General features: G+C 51.5%; 1 protein-coding gene and 1 long non-coding RNA gene across 2 annotated transcripts; one reads left to right on the forward strand and one right to left on the reverse strand.

Moving 5' to 3' along the window:
- Positions 1-849: 849 nt before the first annotated feature.
- On the reverse strand, positions 850-17,577 carry LOC142604559 (uncharacterized). The gene is made up of 3 exons (XR_012838426.1): positions 17,218-17,577; positions 2,377-2,568; positions 850-1,372 (listed from the first exon to the last, which is right to left on the reverse strand). It is a non-coding gene; the product is annotated as an uncharacterized LOC142604559 (long non-coding RNA).
- On the forward strand, positions 7,892-9,052 carry LOC104629422 (C-C motif chemokine 4 homolog). The gene is made up of 3 exons (XM_010309976.2): positions 7,892-8,024; positions 8,409-8,523; positions 8,828-9,052. Exons 1-3 carry the CDS (start codon positions 7,955-7,957, stop codon positions 8,913-8,915), a joined length of 273 nt encoding a protein of 90 aa, XP_010308278.2. The 5' UTR covers positions 7,892-7,954; the 3' UTR covers positions 8,916-9,052.
- Positions 17,578-18,051: the final 474 nt, after the last annotated feature.

The following is an 18,051-nucleotide window of genomic DNA, read 5'->3' on the forward strand; positions in this document are numbered from 1 at the left end:
GAGGCTTTGGGCAATGTGGTCTAGTGGAGGATGTCCCTGCCCGCAGCAGGGGGGCTGGAACTAGCTGATCTTCGAGGTCCCTTCCAACCCAAACCATTCTATGATTCTATGAATTTCTTCCCAACATCTAATCTAAATCTACCCTCTTTTAGCTTAAACCCATTACCCTTGTCCTGTCACTACATTCCCTGATGAACAGTCCCTCTCCATCTTTCCTATAGCCCCTTCAGGGACTGGAAGGCCACAATTAGACCTCCCCAGAGCCTTCTCTTCTCCAGGCTGAACAACCCCAACTCTCTCAGCCTGTCTCCATAGCAGAGGTGCTCCAGCCCTCAGATCATCTCCATGGCCTCCTCTGGACTCGCTCCAACAGCTCCATGTCCTTGTCCTGGGGACCCCAGAGCTGGACACAGTACTGCAGGGGGGTCTCACCAGAGCAGAGGGGCAGAATCCCCTCCCTCGACTTGCTGGTCACGCTGATTTTTGATGCAGCCCAGGACACGGTTGCCTTTCTGGGCTGCAAGCGCACACTGCTGGGTCACGTTGAGCTTCTCATCAATCAGCGCCCCCAAGTCCTTCTCCTCAGGGCTTCTCTCCATCCATTCTCTGCCCAGCCTGTAGTTGTGCTTGGAATTGCCCCGACCCATGCGCAGGACCTTGCACTTGGCCTGGTTGAACTTCATGCAGTTCGCATGGGCCCACCTCTCCAGCCTGTCCAGGTCCCTCTGGATGGCATGGTCTGGTCCCTTCCCAACCATCACCTTGCACAACAGGTTTCCCTGGCTGTCCTCACCGCTCCCCCCGCCTCCAGCTGCCTCTGTTTCCAGCCCTTTCTTCTCTTCTCAGGCTCCATAAACTCCCTCTCCAAGATCTCCATGGAGGTCAATGAGCTGCAGAGCCACTGAGACTGTTCAAGGATGAGCTGCTGCCCCAGCGTTCACACACCATTTCTGGTGTCTCGCACCCGCAAACTCACACTCACACTCACACTTACTCTTGGGTGCGCTTCCTCCTTCTTCAGGCTCAACCCTGGCTTCCCACAGCAGAGTCTCAGGCGTCGGATTTTATAAAATAATTAATTTAATTGAACGGTGCAGCAGCAGGATCAGCCCGGGCTGGGCTCCTCCAAGGAGAGGGACCCGGAACAAAGAAATCCTGGGACAATTACACCCCTGGGTCCCACACACCCGCCCCTCACGCGCTGCCCACGCGTCCCTTAGTGCAATGCTGATTTTTGGTCTGGGGTCTTCTGACATCTCACTGCATTCTTCTTCTCTGTCCAGGCAGGCTCTTACCTTCTTGATTTGCAGTTTCAGCTGAGGGTTGGAGCCTCCTGATCTTCTGCTTTACATTCCTTCTGCACCTGCACTCGCTGGCAGAACACGGGGAACTGAAGGGTCCCAGACTTGGGAAAAACACTACCAAAACGTCAGTGTGATATCAAAACACTTTCCCATGCTAAAAGACTAATCACAGCACTGTACCAGCTGCTACGAAAACAACTCTATCCTGGTCTAAAGGCTTCAGCAAATCTAGCTACCCATGCTCAGTGAAGCTAAGCAAATGGCACAAATCACACCATATTGTAATCCTAAGTAATTTATTCTAATTAAAACTTCCTGATTTACATGAAGCAACTAATATCCCTCAACAGCTCTTCCCTTTGTTTTTATTAAGCATCCCTGCTAACAGACAACTAATATGCCTCAACAGAGACCCCATTGCCCTTCATCCTGTGAGGTGGCAAAGCTGGGACTGGGCTCTTCTAGCTGGTCTCTTCTCTCTGCCGTGCAGCTCCAAAAGAAAGAGCCTGCGGCCAAAGGGACGAGGGTGGGACTCCACAAAACACAACAAAACTCAGCTGTGACGAACTGCCATCTCAGGTCCAGCATCATTTTTCACCAGCAGACTCCTAAAGCACCATCCAGGACATCCCCAGAGAAATTGTGCTGAGCATTTAAGAATGTCCTTTATCAAATCTAACAAAGGCAGGGAAGAGAGAGGGGAATTAGAAAATAATTAAGGTTGAAATGGGCACTGGGGATCATCTGGTCCAATGCCAGGAACGGTATTGTCACGTGCTGGGGGAGATTCCCACCCAGTCATTGCTCAGAGCTTTGTTTCCCCACCTCCCCCAGCCCCAGGGCAGAGACTGAAGTCCCTCAACTATAACCAGGAATAGGCACCGCGAGCCCAGGAGAGATGGATGGATGGATGGATGGATGGATGGATGGATGGATGGATGATCTCAGTGCAGAGTGGAGAGCGGTACAAATGCTGAAAAATTCCAGTTATCTGCCAGGGGAGCTCAACGGAGAAATGATAATGAACGCTCAGATCTGTCCTTCCTTTACATATCAAAAAAGCAGGACTCACCTGGGCCAGAGAAAGTTTGGGAGCAAGAGGCTGCAATGAGGAGAAGAGCAAAAACGGCCGCAGAGATCTTCATCTTGGTGTCAGGTGAGGGCAGTCGGAGCAGGACCAGAAGCTCTGGAAGATGCGGCTCAGACTGAAGCAGCTGGATTCAGCTCCCTTTAATAGGGAGTCCTGGAGGCAGCCGGGAGAAGCCTGAGTGGAAATTCCAGAATGATGACAGAGGATGTCATGAAAGTGAAATAGCTAAAGGGAATTAGAAAAGGAGAAAAAAAAGAAAAGATGGAAAGAATGGGATATGTTCAGATTGGAGCCAAGTGTGTTGAACTCTGACTCAGTGCTCATTTTCGATTTCATCAAATCAAAAGGAAACTAAAATGTGCCGGTTTTGATTTTGTTACAGTAAAACCAAGTGTAAAATATGATATGAATCAATTTCAAAGCATTTGACACTATCCTGCATGACATCCTTGTCTCTAATTTGGAGAGACATGGATTTGATGGATGGACCACTCAGCGGATAAGGAATTGGCTGGAGGGTCACACTCAAAGACTTGTGGTCAACGGCTCAATGTCCAAGTGGAGAACAGTGAAGAGTGGCGTTCCTCAGGGGTCAGGACTAGGACAAGTTTAATACCTTTGTCAGCAACATGGACAGTGGGATCGAGTGCACCCTCAGCAAGTTGCCAACGACACCAAGCTGTGTGCCGGGTCGACATGCTGGAGGGAAGGGATGCCATCCAGAGGGACCTGGACAGGCTGGAGAGGTGGGCCCATGCAAACTGCATGAAGTTCAACCAGGCCAAGTGCAAGGTCCTGCATGAGGGTCGGGATATTCCCAAGCACACCTACAGGCTGGGCAGAGAATGGATTGAAAGCAGCCCTGAGGAGAAGGACTTGGGGGTATTGATTGATGAGAAGCTCAACATGAGCCGGCAGTGTGTGCTTGCAGCCCAGAAAGCCAACCATGTCCTGGGCTGCATCAAAAGAGACATGACCAGTAGGTTGAGGGAGGTGATCCTGCCCCTCTACTCCACTCTGGTGAGACCCCACCTGCAGTACTGCGTCCAGCTCTGGGGTCCCCAAGACAAGAAGGCCATGGAGCTGTTGGAGCCAGTCCAGAGGAGGCCACGGAGATGATCTGAGGGCTGGAGCACCTCTACTATGGAGACCTCAGGCTGAGAGAGTTGGGGTTGTTCAGCCTGGAGAAGAGAAGGCTCTGGGGAGATCTAATTGTGGCCTTCCAGTCCCTGAAGGGGCTATAGGAAAGATGGAGAGGGACTGTTCATCAGGGAGTGTAGTGACAGGACAAGGGAAAATGGGTTTAAGCTGAAGGAGGGTCGATTTAGATTAGATGTTAGAAAGAAATTCTTTACTGTTGGAGTGGTGAGGCCCTGGCACAGGTTGCCCAGAGAAGCTGTGGCTGCCCCTGGCTCCCTGGCAGTGGTCAAGGCCAGGTTGGATGGGGCTTTGGGCAACCTGGGCTAGTGGAGGGTGTCCCTGCCCATGGCAGGGAAGTTGAAACTAGATGGCTTTGAAAACTAGATGGCTTTGAAACTAGAAGGCTTTGAGGTCCCTTCCAACCCAAACCATTCTATGATTCTATGAAGTTGTCATGCTGCTGCAAAAGTGCATTGTGTAGCCCTACCCCTGCGGCTCTAAGGCCAGAGAAGAAATATCCAAATAATGTACCTTTGTCTGATAAGTAGGTTGTGATTGTTAAAAGCTGAAGATTAACTGATAGATTACTAGATCAGTCAGTAAACCATGAAGAACCGTTGGGACTTGCCAAAACTACCGGGAAACTGGGGGAAAGGTAATGCCGGCAGGGGGGGAATCACGACCACTGACCCACAGACACCTTCCCCAATTCTACCACCTACTCAACAGGCAAAGGCGGAGGAAAGAAATGAGCACGCGTTCTAGTTTGCATGCTAGATGAAGGAATCTAAACCAACCATTTCATAGAATAACAATGCATATGTATTAGAAAGATGAATATGTTAATGTTGTATGTATAAATAACCCCTGATTTGGAGTTTGGTGTGCTGTCTTGGGACAGACACGCGTATCTGCGCAAATATGCAATAAAATACCTCTGCTCTGTGTGTGTATTGGGGTATTGCACACCAGGTAAACGAACCCCTGGTTTTGAGACAACAGTTTTGGCGACCCAGATGGGACTGTGCTGACAGCCCTGCCCAGATCATCTTGCCATGAAGACTGCTGCAGGTGGATGAGGAGATTGTCCGAGAGGCAGTTTCTGAACCCAGGACATTTTTAAGTACTTCCTTTTCCGACCAAATCCTGACTCCTCAGTAGCAAAACCTGCTATGAATAGCAACTTATATCATCCAGTCTCACCATTTTCTTCAGGGTTCCTCTTTCATTCAAGGCTGAGAATTTCCCTCTTTCTGCTCTCACCAAAATTATTTTGGGCATTTGCTTTACTTCGCACTTTCTCCTGGAATTTTTTGGGGGTTTGCAGAAAACCTCTATCATGTCCCTCTCTGTAAATTAGCACAACATCAGCCAGACCGCTTCACACAGCCCGTCCTGCTGACTCCGAGCACTGCCTGATGGCGGTGGGGGCAAGGGGACACCACGGGCTGGGTCACGGAGCCTGAAACCAGCTGGAGCCACGGTGGGAAAACTTCCCCCTTACAGCACTGTTTTGCCGTGCTATGAACCTAATTCGCCCCAGAGGTGCTGCAGCCCGCTCTTCCGTGGCCATCTCTCCATCTCAGAGCATGTTAGCATCTCAGAGCACCCCCCAGTTTAGATGGTCCATTTCCGAGACTCGCAGGTTCCCCTCTTTCTGAAAGGAGGAAGAGCTAGAAGAAATTACTTTCTTGTTTCACCATGAATAGAATGCGGGGGAGTGGGTAAGGAATGTTTTTTTAGGAGGATGTTACAACGTCTCAGGGCATCGCTGGTATGACTATAACCTCCCACCTCTACCCAGCCTGCAAAGAGCTGGCAGAGTGGGGGCTTGTGTCAGATTTCTAAGGAAAAACCTGGCCCCTGACTTTGGGGGTACTTCTGGCTTTCAGCACTGGAAAGTTTCAGCCCTTACCTGGCCCGTTACAAATGTTATCTAGGCTGATCCTAAACTGACTCAGCTAAATTGAGAAAAAAATTTTGTTTAATTGAAAAGTAGTCTCTCACAGTCCAAAATACTTTGGCATCTGCTTGCTGACAAAGGTATAAACGCATGGAGGTTTTCAGTTGCCTGAAACAGAAAAATATCTCCTTGAAAACTTTGGAATAATCAATGCACGTTTCCGACTAATTCTTCTGTTTTAATGAAACTTGTGATTTATCAGAACATGTCTGGTTCATAAATGATATTTCTCCTGCCTGCCCTACCCACATCGTGTGCCTTGGGAGCAGGACAGGACCAGATGGCTGTAGGTGGCAGATCTCAAGAATGACCCACGAATGCTTGAAGGTACAATCACAGGGAACAGCTCAGAGGCAAACCACGCTCTTACGTACATCGACAAGCTGTATTCCCCGAGCAACCAGACAGAGGAGCCAAGGAAGCCGACGCCAGCTCAGAGCCGATTTCTGGTCCAGCTGGCGTCCGGCTGAACGCCGGGTTCCCACCTCCCGCCTGGCTGGGCGCCCTGCCTGCGGAGGCAGGCTCTCTCCTCATCCTCCCAGGATATCTGGGGGAGAGCAAGCTGACAAGTGGAGGGGGGAGGCGGGTCTGAACTGACGGGTGAGCCCGTGAGGTGCCTCTCTCTGCAGATGGCAAAGGCAAGGATGGAGAGGGGACCAGCTTGGCCCTGATGTGGCCAGGAAGGAGGTGATGCTCGGCTTGGCAAGAGCCGCATTTGCTCCGTGGGGAAGCTCTGCCCTCCCCAGCCGGGGCGAGGGACAGGTGTACCACCATGGCTCCTTGAGGGCAGGTCACCTCTGGGACTTCTCCTGTGCGTCTTGTCCTCCAGACCCCTCTCTGCCTGCACGGAGCAGAGCAGGTCACCTGCACGGAGCGGCTGCTAGAAGGGGAGGCAGGGCAGCCCACGGCTGGTGGATGCTGCGCGCACCGTGCAGTGTTGGAGTCATATTTGGAAAACACGAGGTTATTTACAGAATGTGCCTCGGTTGATAGCTGGGAACTTTTAATAGAAACGTGGTGAGTCATTGCCCAGTGCTGTGGCAGGGGCGCAGAGGTGCTGGTGGTGCGGTTGGGTTGCTCCACTTTACGTTATAGTACTTCCACTCACTTTCAGGCAGCATCTGCCAAGACATCACCACTTGTTGATGACTTGAAAATAATGAAATTGAGACATTTCCAGAAATGCACCCGCTTCCCTGTTGAGATGTCCTTCTAGGAACATCTCATTATGAATGGACAGCCCTCAGCTCTTCCCAGAGCATCCATCACCTCCCTGCCAGCCCTTCCCTCTCCTCCTCGGGAACAGAGAGGAGTTTGGCCTGTATGTAGCCTGGTGACTTCTTCCCAGTGAGCCATCTCTGGACGCAGCTCTTACCCAGCCCTCAGAGACCTGTGAGCTCTTACTCTCTCCCATACAACATGGTCATTACAATTTTACCTTCTCTGCTGAGACCAGATACTCTTCTCTCCCCAGAAAAATGCAGGTTCTGCCCTCGTCCCCAGTTAACCTGCTCCTAGTCCTCAGGAGCAGTGTCTTCTCCCGCACCCTGCTCCTGGAGGCCCTCCTGCCTCATCTTCAGGGTCACAGCCAACGTCCCCATACTTCGTTTGGCTCTCTGCGTCTCCATGACCAGCAACGGTAGGCCTCACCTCACCTATCAGTAGCCATTGAAATTTACGTGTCTAACCTAAATTGGTCACCTAGGGTCTCCTCATAGGACCTCCAGGAGATAACGCCCCATCTCAGCTCTTCCTTCCCTGAAACTGAGGAGGAAACTCAAGTGCTTCTGGGACTCTTCTTTCATGCCCACCACTCCCTGTGCTGGTGCCTGCAGTGCTGTCACGGCTGCAGGACATGTCCTGAGCCCCCTCAGACTCTGTGCAGCTCGTACAGGACATGGAGCCCACTGGTGATGGCTCTCGTCTCCTGCTACTGGGGCAGCACGGGCTGTGCAGACATGGGAGCGAAACAGTCCAGGGCAGAAGAGACTTCAACCCCTTTTTCCCTAACCGGCCTCATCCCATCCATGCTCTTCAGCCCATTTGCACAGCTCTTGGAAGGCTGCTCTCTTGCCTCCAAGCTGCTTCGGCAGGTTGGGCAATAGGGATCTGTTGACAAAGGCAGGAACCTCCACAGAGGAACTTCTTACTGAGGGACAGGCATGAAAGAAGCAGAAATAGCAACCATGACTGTTTCATATCCTGTGTCACTGGGGAGACTCTGAACTGAAGGGGGAGCTTCACCCTTCCGGGGCTGGGGCTGCTGCTCCATTCCACCACGAGACTGCAGAAAGCAAGTTTCTCTGGGGGGAAATTCCATCATGCCTACGCAAGCCGCTGCACAGACCTCCTCACCCCATAAATTGGAGACTTGCTGACTGTCTCAGCACCAGAGAGAGGAGAGGCTTTCAAGCTCCACTTGCCTGCTTCAGCTCCGGCCACCACTTCTCAGCTGACATGAAGGTCTCTGTGGCTGTCCTTGCCATTCTCATCGCTGCCTTCTGCTACCAGACCTCTGCTGCGCCAAGTAAGTCTGGGCTTTCACCTTCATCTCTAAGTGGGGACAGGAGAGGTGTCACTGCTGGGACAGGGTCCCTTCTGACAGACCTTCCACCCACGGCTCCCTTCCCCTGTCAGACCACCCTCTGGCAGGAGCTCCAGGGCCATTGGGGCTCTCTTGCCATGGGAAAGGCATAGCTCGACGCACGGCATGGGCTGTGTCAGCACCAGTTCAGGGTGGACCCAAAAGGGAAAGAATCAAAAGAAGAAGAAAACAGACCCCAGCTTTTCTCTTCCTCCTCCACATCCTCCCCACACCCCACACCCCAAACCTGGGGGTCCTGCAGCCCAGCTCCCTGCCCCGGCTCCCCATCCCTCGCCACTGCTTGATGACCATCTTTGCCCTTCACAGTTGACTCTGACCCACCGACCTCCTGCTGCTTCTCCTACACCTCCCGACAGCTGCCCCGCAACTTCGTGGTGGAGTACTATGAGACCAACAGCCAGTGCCCCCAGCCAGCCGTCGTGTAAGTCCTCTCCTCTGGGGTGGTGGTGGGCTTTCCCTTTGGGCTGAGGATCCAGAAAGACCCCTTTGCAAAAGACAGGGGATGGAGGCTGGCCTCAGGGACAGGAGGGATGGGGGGCCAAGAGGTGCAAGGTGATGATCCATGGGTTCAGCACACAGGGTCCTGCTCCATTACCGCCCACGTGATGGGCGTGATGTGCTGCATGCCCAAATTCTGCTGATCCTTGGGAGAGGCTGCGTTTTGGGCAGGGTTCCCCTCCATGCATTGCTCTCCCACCAAAACTAGACCTCTTTGCACCCCACAGGTTCGTCACGAAGAAGGGTCGCCAAGTCTGCGCCAACCCCGAGCAGGACTGGGTCCAGCAGTACGTGAACGACCTGGAGCTGAACTGAGGTCCCGGGACAGACCCTGCTGCCCCGCGTGCCCCGGCTGCCGGGATGAGCGAGCCACGGCCAGCTGCGGGCTCCATTGGAAATGCTTCAATGTCACTTAAAGCTAGTTAGGAAAGTGAAAATGTTCCAGAATCTGACTTTAGTGTTTTGCTACTTAATTTTTATATCGGAGGGATCAGGTGCAATAACTCCACTCCAGACAAATAAGAATATTATTTAATAGATATATTTTTTTAAATGAAGATTCATGCTTAGGTTATGTTTTCTGTATTTAATTAATTGTGGTTTTGATGTAATATTTAATTCAAATTTTGAGAAATAAATATTTTTATAAGAACATTTTGTCTTCGTGTCTATTTACAGTTCTTTGTGATGATAATAGCTGAAATTGTAATAGTGGCAACATGTTCTTTATTCCCTTTTCTATGCTGTCAAAACCCCCCACAAGCTTTCCAAATCCAAATGTGCTGTTTTGCAAAATAAGAAAGGGAAAACCATGAAGGAGGAGGTGTGAAAAGGGCATAGATTACATTCAGGTAGCTTGGTTCACTTTTTTGGTAAGGTATTTAATCACTGTTCATTATGACTACTGGCAGCTAGTTAAATTCAATCACCGGCCCCATTATAGCCAATTAAAATGTTGCCTTTAGGGGCTGGAATTTCACATGCTGACTGTTTCAGTGAAAGTTTTCTGAGAGCTGCAACTAGAATGGATCAGCTATTCCCAGAGCTGAGAATGGAAAAAATATGTATCACTATAAGATTTTTATAACTATTTCATTAAACTCTCATTTAGTTGGGACATGAGGCTTAGCAGATATGTCCCTCTTAGGAGAATAGGTGCTTTTTCTCTGTGCCTCCAATACCTGCCCATCTCTGGAGATGCCTGTCCAGAGACGCCGTGTCCCCCTGCAATCACCCTGACAGCCCCAGGGCAGGATCTGCCCCTGCAAGGAGACATCTCCTCTGCAGCCTGGGGGCTCGTCTCCCACCGGACCTGAAGGAGATAGAGCCCACACCACTGATGACATTTAGATTGCTCTGATCAGCTCTGGACACGCACTGTTGCATGAACAACGAGGGTATGGGTTCCTCCTGCCCGGACCTCTGGTGCCTACAGGGCAGCCCAAGGGAAAAGCCTCAGGTCAGAGATCCAGCTCACCCCACAGCATTTATGTACTGAATTTGTGAGGACAGACATGAATGTCAGAGAGACACAGGGTTGCAGTGTCCCCAGCCAGCAGAAACAGGGGCCAGGAGCGGGGAGACCTGCAACGGGGTCACCCAAAATTACTTGAGCCTCCTCAGCCCCTCTTGGCTACAAGCCCCATCTGGCCCTATGGCACTGGCAGCAGCTCCGCCGCCTCGGGGTTTCTTGCCGAAGGACACGCCGTGCAGGGTCATACGGGGAGCACCATCCAGCCCATGCACTGCTCGAGCCTCTTGCAATCAGCCCCACGCACCATGGCCTTAACAACCCGGGTCCGTTCAACCACCCACAGCAGACACCTACCCTGGGCACCTCAGCTAACTCCTCAGCGCTATTCCGGGAGCCTGAGGGAGTCCTGAATTGCTCATGTCTTTCTTGATCTTGCACCCACCCACGCGTGACAGCTCAGAGGAGCCCTCAAAGTGCATGTGAGGAATACAGCGCGCTCGTTAATCCACACCCCCGGGCACGGAGGTGTGAACGAAGCCTGCACGAGCAAGGCAAAGGCAGCCGACAGCTTTCAACAAGCTGGCAGCTGCCTCCAAGGCCCCCAAGCAGCAGCGTGCACGTGGAGAAAGCATCCCTCGCGATCTTCAGAGCTGTCGTGTTTTGCCCCGGGATACCCCAGTGCTCGCGCATGGGTCACGGGGACTAATCGTGATGCTCATCCCTCCCAGAAACAGCCTCCTGGGAGGCTCAGGGAGGACCCGCTGGAGACGAGGCGGGTGAACACAAGAAGCAGAGGGCACCAAGCTGGAGGCAGCAGATGGAGAGGAGGCTGGGGCCCAAGAGGAGAGTGGCTTGCAGGGGGTGTTCTCTGGATTCAGACCGAGACAAGAGCAATGGTGTCAAGGGTTTCAGAATTTGTAAACTACTAAAAGAGAGACTCATCCTGAAACCAGAGTGTCGTATTTACTGAATAGTTTGTGCAATGTATATAAAAGTAACTATTTTTAAAGAAGAGATGTGTGTCTGTAGTAATTTTGTGTGTACGTAGTCATTTTGAGGTATAATGACAGCCAGGAGAGTTGGAGGTGGAGTCTGGCATTGCACAGAAGGAGGAGCGGGGCTGTGCTGAGGGAGATATGGGTTGATGGCAACCAAGGTTCATGGTCTGATGGCTTTTACATCTCCGCTTCTTCAGAGGGGAATTAGACACCCTGAAGGCAAAATGCTCGTGTGCTCAAAGTGCCAGCTCTGTGCCTTCCTCACCATCCCACACTGTGGCCCTGGCTCGCTGCAGGGAGGGAAGGCTCAGTCCTACACCCGAAACAGCTCTTCCCAGAGACACCAAGATGAGGGAGTGAGTCTTTTCTGGGGGGCCAGCACCAAGAAAGGGCAAGTAAAAGTGGATGGTTTTGCAAGCCGCATACAAAAGTAATGATTTCATAAAGTAGCAATATGTCCCAGACTTCTGAGGAAGACACAGAAGTCTTACGCTAGAGACGGTGCCTGGCTATCACTTTCTCTGTGACAGCCAGCAGAAGGCAGAAGTGGCAATGAAGACCCAAAGGAACATTTCTGCCCAGTTCTTAGAAAGACGCAGATGACTACTCATATCTCCCTAAGATGACAAAGCATTTTCCACTTACTTGAGGAAAAAGAAAGATGTTAACATTTGTTGAGAAAACACATTTCTAAAACTGCAAGTCTGTCGATGCTTTCCAGAGAATCTTAACAGAGAACACTGTCAGAGCCTCTGGGTGACCAAACTGCCCCAGGAGCTAAAGCCTAAAAAGGTGACAGTAATCTATTCATTGGTCAGGAAAATAGCTCCCTGGTCACCCAACCCCAACCCTTGGCTGTTCTGCCAGATGTGGCATTCCGAGGGATTACTGCCTTTGGTAAAACCAGACACCTTCAACAGATCAGTCCGAGGACCCACCACAGCAAGAGACTGCCTCAACTCAAAATGACCCTGCAAAATATATGTATACGCATACCTATATGCCCATCTTCCTTGAGCAAATGGAAACGGTGTGACTGTGATTAGCCTGGCACATGCAGGTCAGCCCCTTTGGTAATAAATAACCTTACGCCGCAGTGTGAGGGTCGCCAGCTTGCTCGGATCTGGGGAGCAGGAGCGTTTGCAGGGAGACCCACGTGCTCGGGTTTGGAGCATGCTGAGCCATGCAGCCACCCCTTGTGGCAGGGGCGGGTGGTCCAAGCAGGACCTGGTCCTTGCTGGGCAGGATCTGTGCAGAAGCCAGAGCCAGGTAGTAAATGCATTTGCACCGAGGACAGGGGCAAGCTTGACTTTGCCACAACTTAAACAGAAAACCTGCTTGGAAATAGCTTTAGGAACAGCTTTAGGTTAAAGCCAGCAGGGAGCAATAAAAGCCAGAGCCCAGTGCTCCTGCCTTTTCTCTAGCTGCCCGCTGCCAACCCGTCCGGGCATTCAGGGCAGACTGGTATCTGTCCTGAGCAGTTTCTTAGCTGCAGGTCATGTGGACAGTCCTCCCAATGGAAAATTTGATGGCATATTCAGAGCTATCTCATGCCTTCAATCTTTGCTGTCCCTCCTGGGGAGGCAGATTCATGATTTCTAGAAATGCTTTGGATTCTGCAACAGGGTGCGTTCACATCCTTTCTGCTCATTCATTTCTTCCTCCTACTTGCAAGATCTCTGAACTGTTGCACTTCCTCCTGCCTCTCCTAGAAACGCTCTTCGCCCCTCCGGCGTCGCAACAAGTGCTGCTCATCTGTCATCTTGACATGGTCACATTTCTCTTCCTTTCTGGGCAGTTTCCATCCCACCATCTCCTCCCGTCCCTGGTTCTGTGACCTTTAGTCTGAGTCATAGAATCATAGAATGGTTTGGGTTGGAGGAGACCTCAAAGATCATCTAGTTCCAGCCCCCCTGCTGCGGGCGGGGACACCCTCCACTAGCCCAGGTTGCCCAAAGCCCCATCCAACCTGGCCTTGAACACTGCCAGGGAGCCAGGGGCAGCCACAGCTTCTCTGGGCAACCTGTGCCAGGGCCTCAGCACCCTCACAGGGAAGAATTTATGGAAAGGTATGTTTAATTTAAGGAAAGGTATGTTAGTGAGAAAAGGAGGACGAGGGAAAATGTGGGTCCCCTCTGGAATGAAACGGGTGAACTGGTTACCCAGGATATGGAGAAGGCTGAGGTACTCAATGACTTCTTTGCCTCAGTCTTCACTGGCAAATGCTTGAGCCACACTGACCAGGTCGCAGAAGGCAGGGACTGGGAGAATGCAGAACCACCCACTGTAGGAGAAGATCAGGTTCAAAAATATCTAAGGAACCTGAAAGTGCACAAGTCCATGGGACCTGATGAGATGCATCCGCAGGTCTTGAGGGAACTGGCGGATGAAGTGGCAAGGCCACTCTCCATCACATTTGAAAAGTCCTGGCAGTCCGGTGAAGTTCCCGCTGACTGGAAGAGGGGGAACATAGCCCCCATTTTTAAGAAGGGTAAAAAAGGAAGACTTGGGGAACTACAGGCCGGTCAGTCTCACCTCCGTGCCTGGCAAGATTATGGAGCAGACCCTCCTGGAGACTATACTCAGGCACATGGAAGATAAGGAGGTGACTGGTGACAGCCAACACGGCTTCACTAGGGGCAAATCGTGCCTGACAAACTTGGTGGCCTTCTATGATGGGGTTACAGCGTTGGTGGATAAGGGAGGGGCAACTGACGTCATCTACCTGGACTTGTGCAACGCATTTGACACTCTTCCGCACGACATCCTTGTCTCTAAATTGGAGAGACATGGATTTGATGGATGGACCACTCGGTGGATAAGGAATGGGCTGGATGGTCGCACTCAAAGAGTCGTGATCAATGGGTCAATGTCCAAGTGTCCAACATGACGAGTGGCGTTCCTCAGGGGTCAGGACTGGGACTGGCGCTGTTCAACATCTTTGTCAGCGACATGGACAGTGGGATCGAGTGCACCCTCAGCAAGTTTGCCAATGACACCAAGCTGTGTGGTGTGGTCAACACGCTGGAGGGAAGGGATGCCATCCAGAGGGACCTGGACAGGCTGGAGAGCTGGGCCCATGTGAACCGCATGAAGTTCAACAAGGCCAAGTGCAAGGTCCTGCACATGGGTCGGGGCAATCCCAAGCACAGCTATAGGTTGGGTGAGGAATGGATTGAAAGCAGCCCTGAGGAGAAGGACTTGGGGGTATTGATTGATGAGAAGCTCAACATGAGCCGGCAGTGTGCGCTTGCAGCCCAGAAAGCCAACCGTGTCCTGGGCTGCATCAAAAGAGACATGACTAGCAGGTCGAGGGAGGTGATCCTGCCCCTCTACTCCACTCTGGTGAGACCCCACCTGCAGTACTGCGTCCAGCTCTGGGGGCCCCAGTACAGGAGCGACATGGAGCTGTTGGAGAGAGTCCGGAGGAGGCCACGAAGCTGATCAGAGGGATGGAGCACCTCTGCTATGAGGACAGGCTGAGAGAGTTGGGGTTGTTCAGCCTGGAGAAAGGTGGCTCTGGGGAGATCTAATTGCGGCTTTCCAGTACCTGAAGGGGCTAGAGGAAAGATGGAGAGGGACTGTTCATCAGGGAATGTAGTGACAGGACAAGGGAAAATGGGTTTAAGCTGAAGGAGGGTCGATTTAGATTAGATGTGAGAAAGAAACTCTTTACTGTTAGAGTGGTGAGGCACTGGAACAGGTTGCCCAGAGAGGTTGTGGCTGCCCCTGGCTCCCTGGAAGTGTTTAAGACCAGGTTGCATGAGGCTTTGGGCAATGTGGTCTAGTGGAGGATGTCCCTGCCCGCAGCAGGGGGGCTGGAACTAGCTGATCTTCGAGGTCCCTTCCAACCCAAACCATTCTATGATTCTATGAATTTCTTCCCAACATCTAATCTAAATCTACCCTCTTTTAGCTTAAACCCATTACCCCTTGTCCTGTCACTACATTCCCTGATGAACAGTCCCTCTCCATCTTTCCTATAGCCCCTTCAGGGACTGGAAGGCCACAATTAGACCTCCCCAGAGCCTTCTCTTCTCCAGGCTGAACAACCCCAACTCTCTCAGCCTGTCTCCATAGCAGAGGTGCTCCAGCCCTCAGATCATCTCCATGGCCTCCTCTGGACTCGCTCCAACAGCTCCATGTCCTTGTCCTGGGGACCCCAGAGCTGGACACAGTACTGCAGGGGGGTCTCACCAGAGCAGAGGGGCAGAATCCCCTCCCTCGACTTGCTGGTCACGCTGATTTTTGATGCAGCCCAGGACACGGTTGCCTTTCTGGGCTGCAAGCGCACACTGCTGGGTCACGTTGAGCTTCTCATCAATCAGCGCCCCCAAGTCCTTCTCCTCAGGGCTTCTCTCCATCCATTCTCTGCCCAGCCTGTAGTTGTGCTTGGAATTGCCCCGACCCATGCGCAGGACCCTTGCACTTGGCCTGGTTGAACTTCATGCAGTTCGCATGGGCCCACCTCTCCAGCCTGTCCAGGTCCCTCTGGATGGCATGGTCTGGTCCCTTCCCAACCATCACCTTGCACAACAGGTTTCCCTGGCTGTCCTCACCGCTCCCCCGCCTCCAGCTGCCTCTGTTTCCAGCCCTTTCTTCTCTTCTCAGGCTCCATAAACTCCCTCTCCAAGATCTCCATGGAGGTCAATGAGCTGCAGAGCCACTGAGACTGTTCAAGGATGAGCTGCTGCCCCAGCGTTCACACACCATTTCTGGTGTCTCGCACCCGCAAACTCACACTCACACTCACACTTACTCTTGGGTGCGCTTCCTCCTTCTTCAGGCTCAACCCTGGCTTCCCACAGCAGAGTCTCAGGCGTCGGATTTTATAAAATAATTAATTTAATTGAACGGTGCAGCAGCAGGATCAGCCCGGGCTGGGCTCCTCCAAGGAGAGGGACCCGGAACAAAGAAATCCTGGGACAATTACACCCCTGGGTCCCACACACCCGCCCCTCACGCGCTGCCCACGCGTCCCTTAGTGCAATGCTGATTTTTGGTCTGGGGTCTTCTGACATCTCACTGCATTCTTCTTCTCTGTCCAGGCAGGCTCTTACCTTCTTGATTTGCAGTTTCAGCTGAGGGTTGGAGCCTCCTGATCTTCTGCTTTACATTCCTTCTGCACCTGCACTCGCTGGCAGAACACGGGGAACTGAAGGGTCCCAGACTTGGGAAAAACACTACCAAAACGTCAGTGTGATATCAAAACACTTTCCCATGCTAAAAGACTAATCACAGCACTGTACCAGCTGCTACGAAAACAACTCTATCCTGGTCTAAAGGCTTCAGCAAATCTAGCTACCCATGCTCAGTGAAGCTAAGCAAATGGCACAAATCACACCATATTGTAATCCTAAGTAATTTATTCTAATTAAAACTTCCTGATTTACATGAAGCAACTAATATCCCTCAACAGCTCTTCCCTTTGTTTTTATTAAGCATCCCTGCTAACAGACAACTAATATGCCTCAACAGAGACCCATTGCCCTTCATCCTGTGAGGTGGCAAAGCTGGGACTGGGCTCTTCTAGCTGGTCTCTTCTCTCTGCCGTGCAGCTCCAAAAGAAAGAGCCTGCGGCCAAAGGGACGAGGGTGGGACTCCACAAAACACAACAAAACTCAGCTGTGACGAACTGCCATCTCAGGTCCAGCATCATTTTTCACCAGCAGACTCCTAAAGCACCATCCAGGACATCCCCAGAGAAATTGTGCTGAGCATTTAAGAATGTCCTTTATCAAATCTAACAAAGGCAGGGAAGAGAGAGGGGAATTAGAAAATAATTAAGGTTGAAATGGGCACTGGGGATCATCTGGTCCAATGCCAGGAACGGTATTGTCACGTGCTGGGGGAGATTCCCACCCAGTCATTGCTCAGAGCTTTGTTTCCCCACCTCCCCCAGCCCCAGGGCAGAGACTGAAGTCCCTCAACTATAACCAGGAATAGGCACCGCGAGCCCAGGAGAGATGGATGGATGGATGGATGGATGGATGGATGGATGGATGGATGGATGATCTCAGTGCAGAGTGGAGAGCGGTACAAATGCTGAAAAATTCCCAGTTATCTGCCAGGGGAGCTCAACGGAGAAATGATAATGAACGCTCAGATCTGTCCTTCCTTTACATATCAAAAAAGCAGGACTCACCTGGGCCAGAGAAAGTTTGGGAGCAAGAGGCTGCAATGAGGAGAAGAGCAAAAACGGCCGCAGAGATCTTCATCTTGGTGTCAGGTGAGGGCAGTCGGAGCAGGACCAGAAGCTCTGGAAGATGCGGCTCAGACTGAAGCAGCTGGATTCAGCTCCCTTTAATAGGGAGTCCTGGAGGCAGCCGGGAGAAGCCTGAGTGGAAATTCCAGAATGATGACAGAGGATGTCATGAAAGTGAAATAGCTAAAGGGAATTAGAAAAGGAGAAAAAAAAGAAAAGATGGAAAGAATGGGATATGTTCAGATTGGAGCCAAGTGTGTTGAACTCTGACTCAGTGCTCATTTTCGATTTCATCAAATCAAAAGGAAACTAAAATGTGCCGGTTTTGATTTTGTTACAGTAAAACCAAGTGTAAAATATGATATGAATCAATTTCAAAGCATTTGACACTATCCTGCATGACATCCTTGTCTCTAATTTGGAGAGACATGGATTTGATGGATGGACCACTCAGCGGATAAGGAATTGGCTGGAGGGTCACACTCAAAGACTTGTGGTCAACGGCTCAATGTCCAAGTGGAGAACAGTGAAGAGTGGCGTTCCTCAGGGGTCAGGACTAGGACAAGTTTAATACCTTTGTCGGCAACATGGACAGTGGGATCGAGTGCACCCTCAGCAAGTTTGCCAACGACACCAAGCTGTGTGCCGGGTCGACATGCTGGAGGGAAGGGATGCCATCCAGAGGGACCTGGACAGGCTGGAGAGGTGGGCCCATGCAAACTGCATGAAGTTCAACCAGGCCAAGTGCAAGGTCCTGCATGAGGGTCGGGATAT

This window comes from Balearica regulorum, chromosome 19 (genome assembly GCF_011004875.1).
Source record: "Balearica regulorum gibbericeps isolate bBalReg1 chromosome 19, bBalReg1.pri, whole genome shotgun sequence".
Classification (NCBI taxonomy): Eukaryota; Metazoa; Chordata; class Aves; order Gruiformes; family Gruidae; genus Balearica; species Balearica regulorum.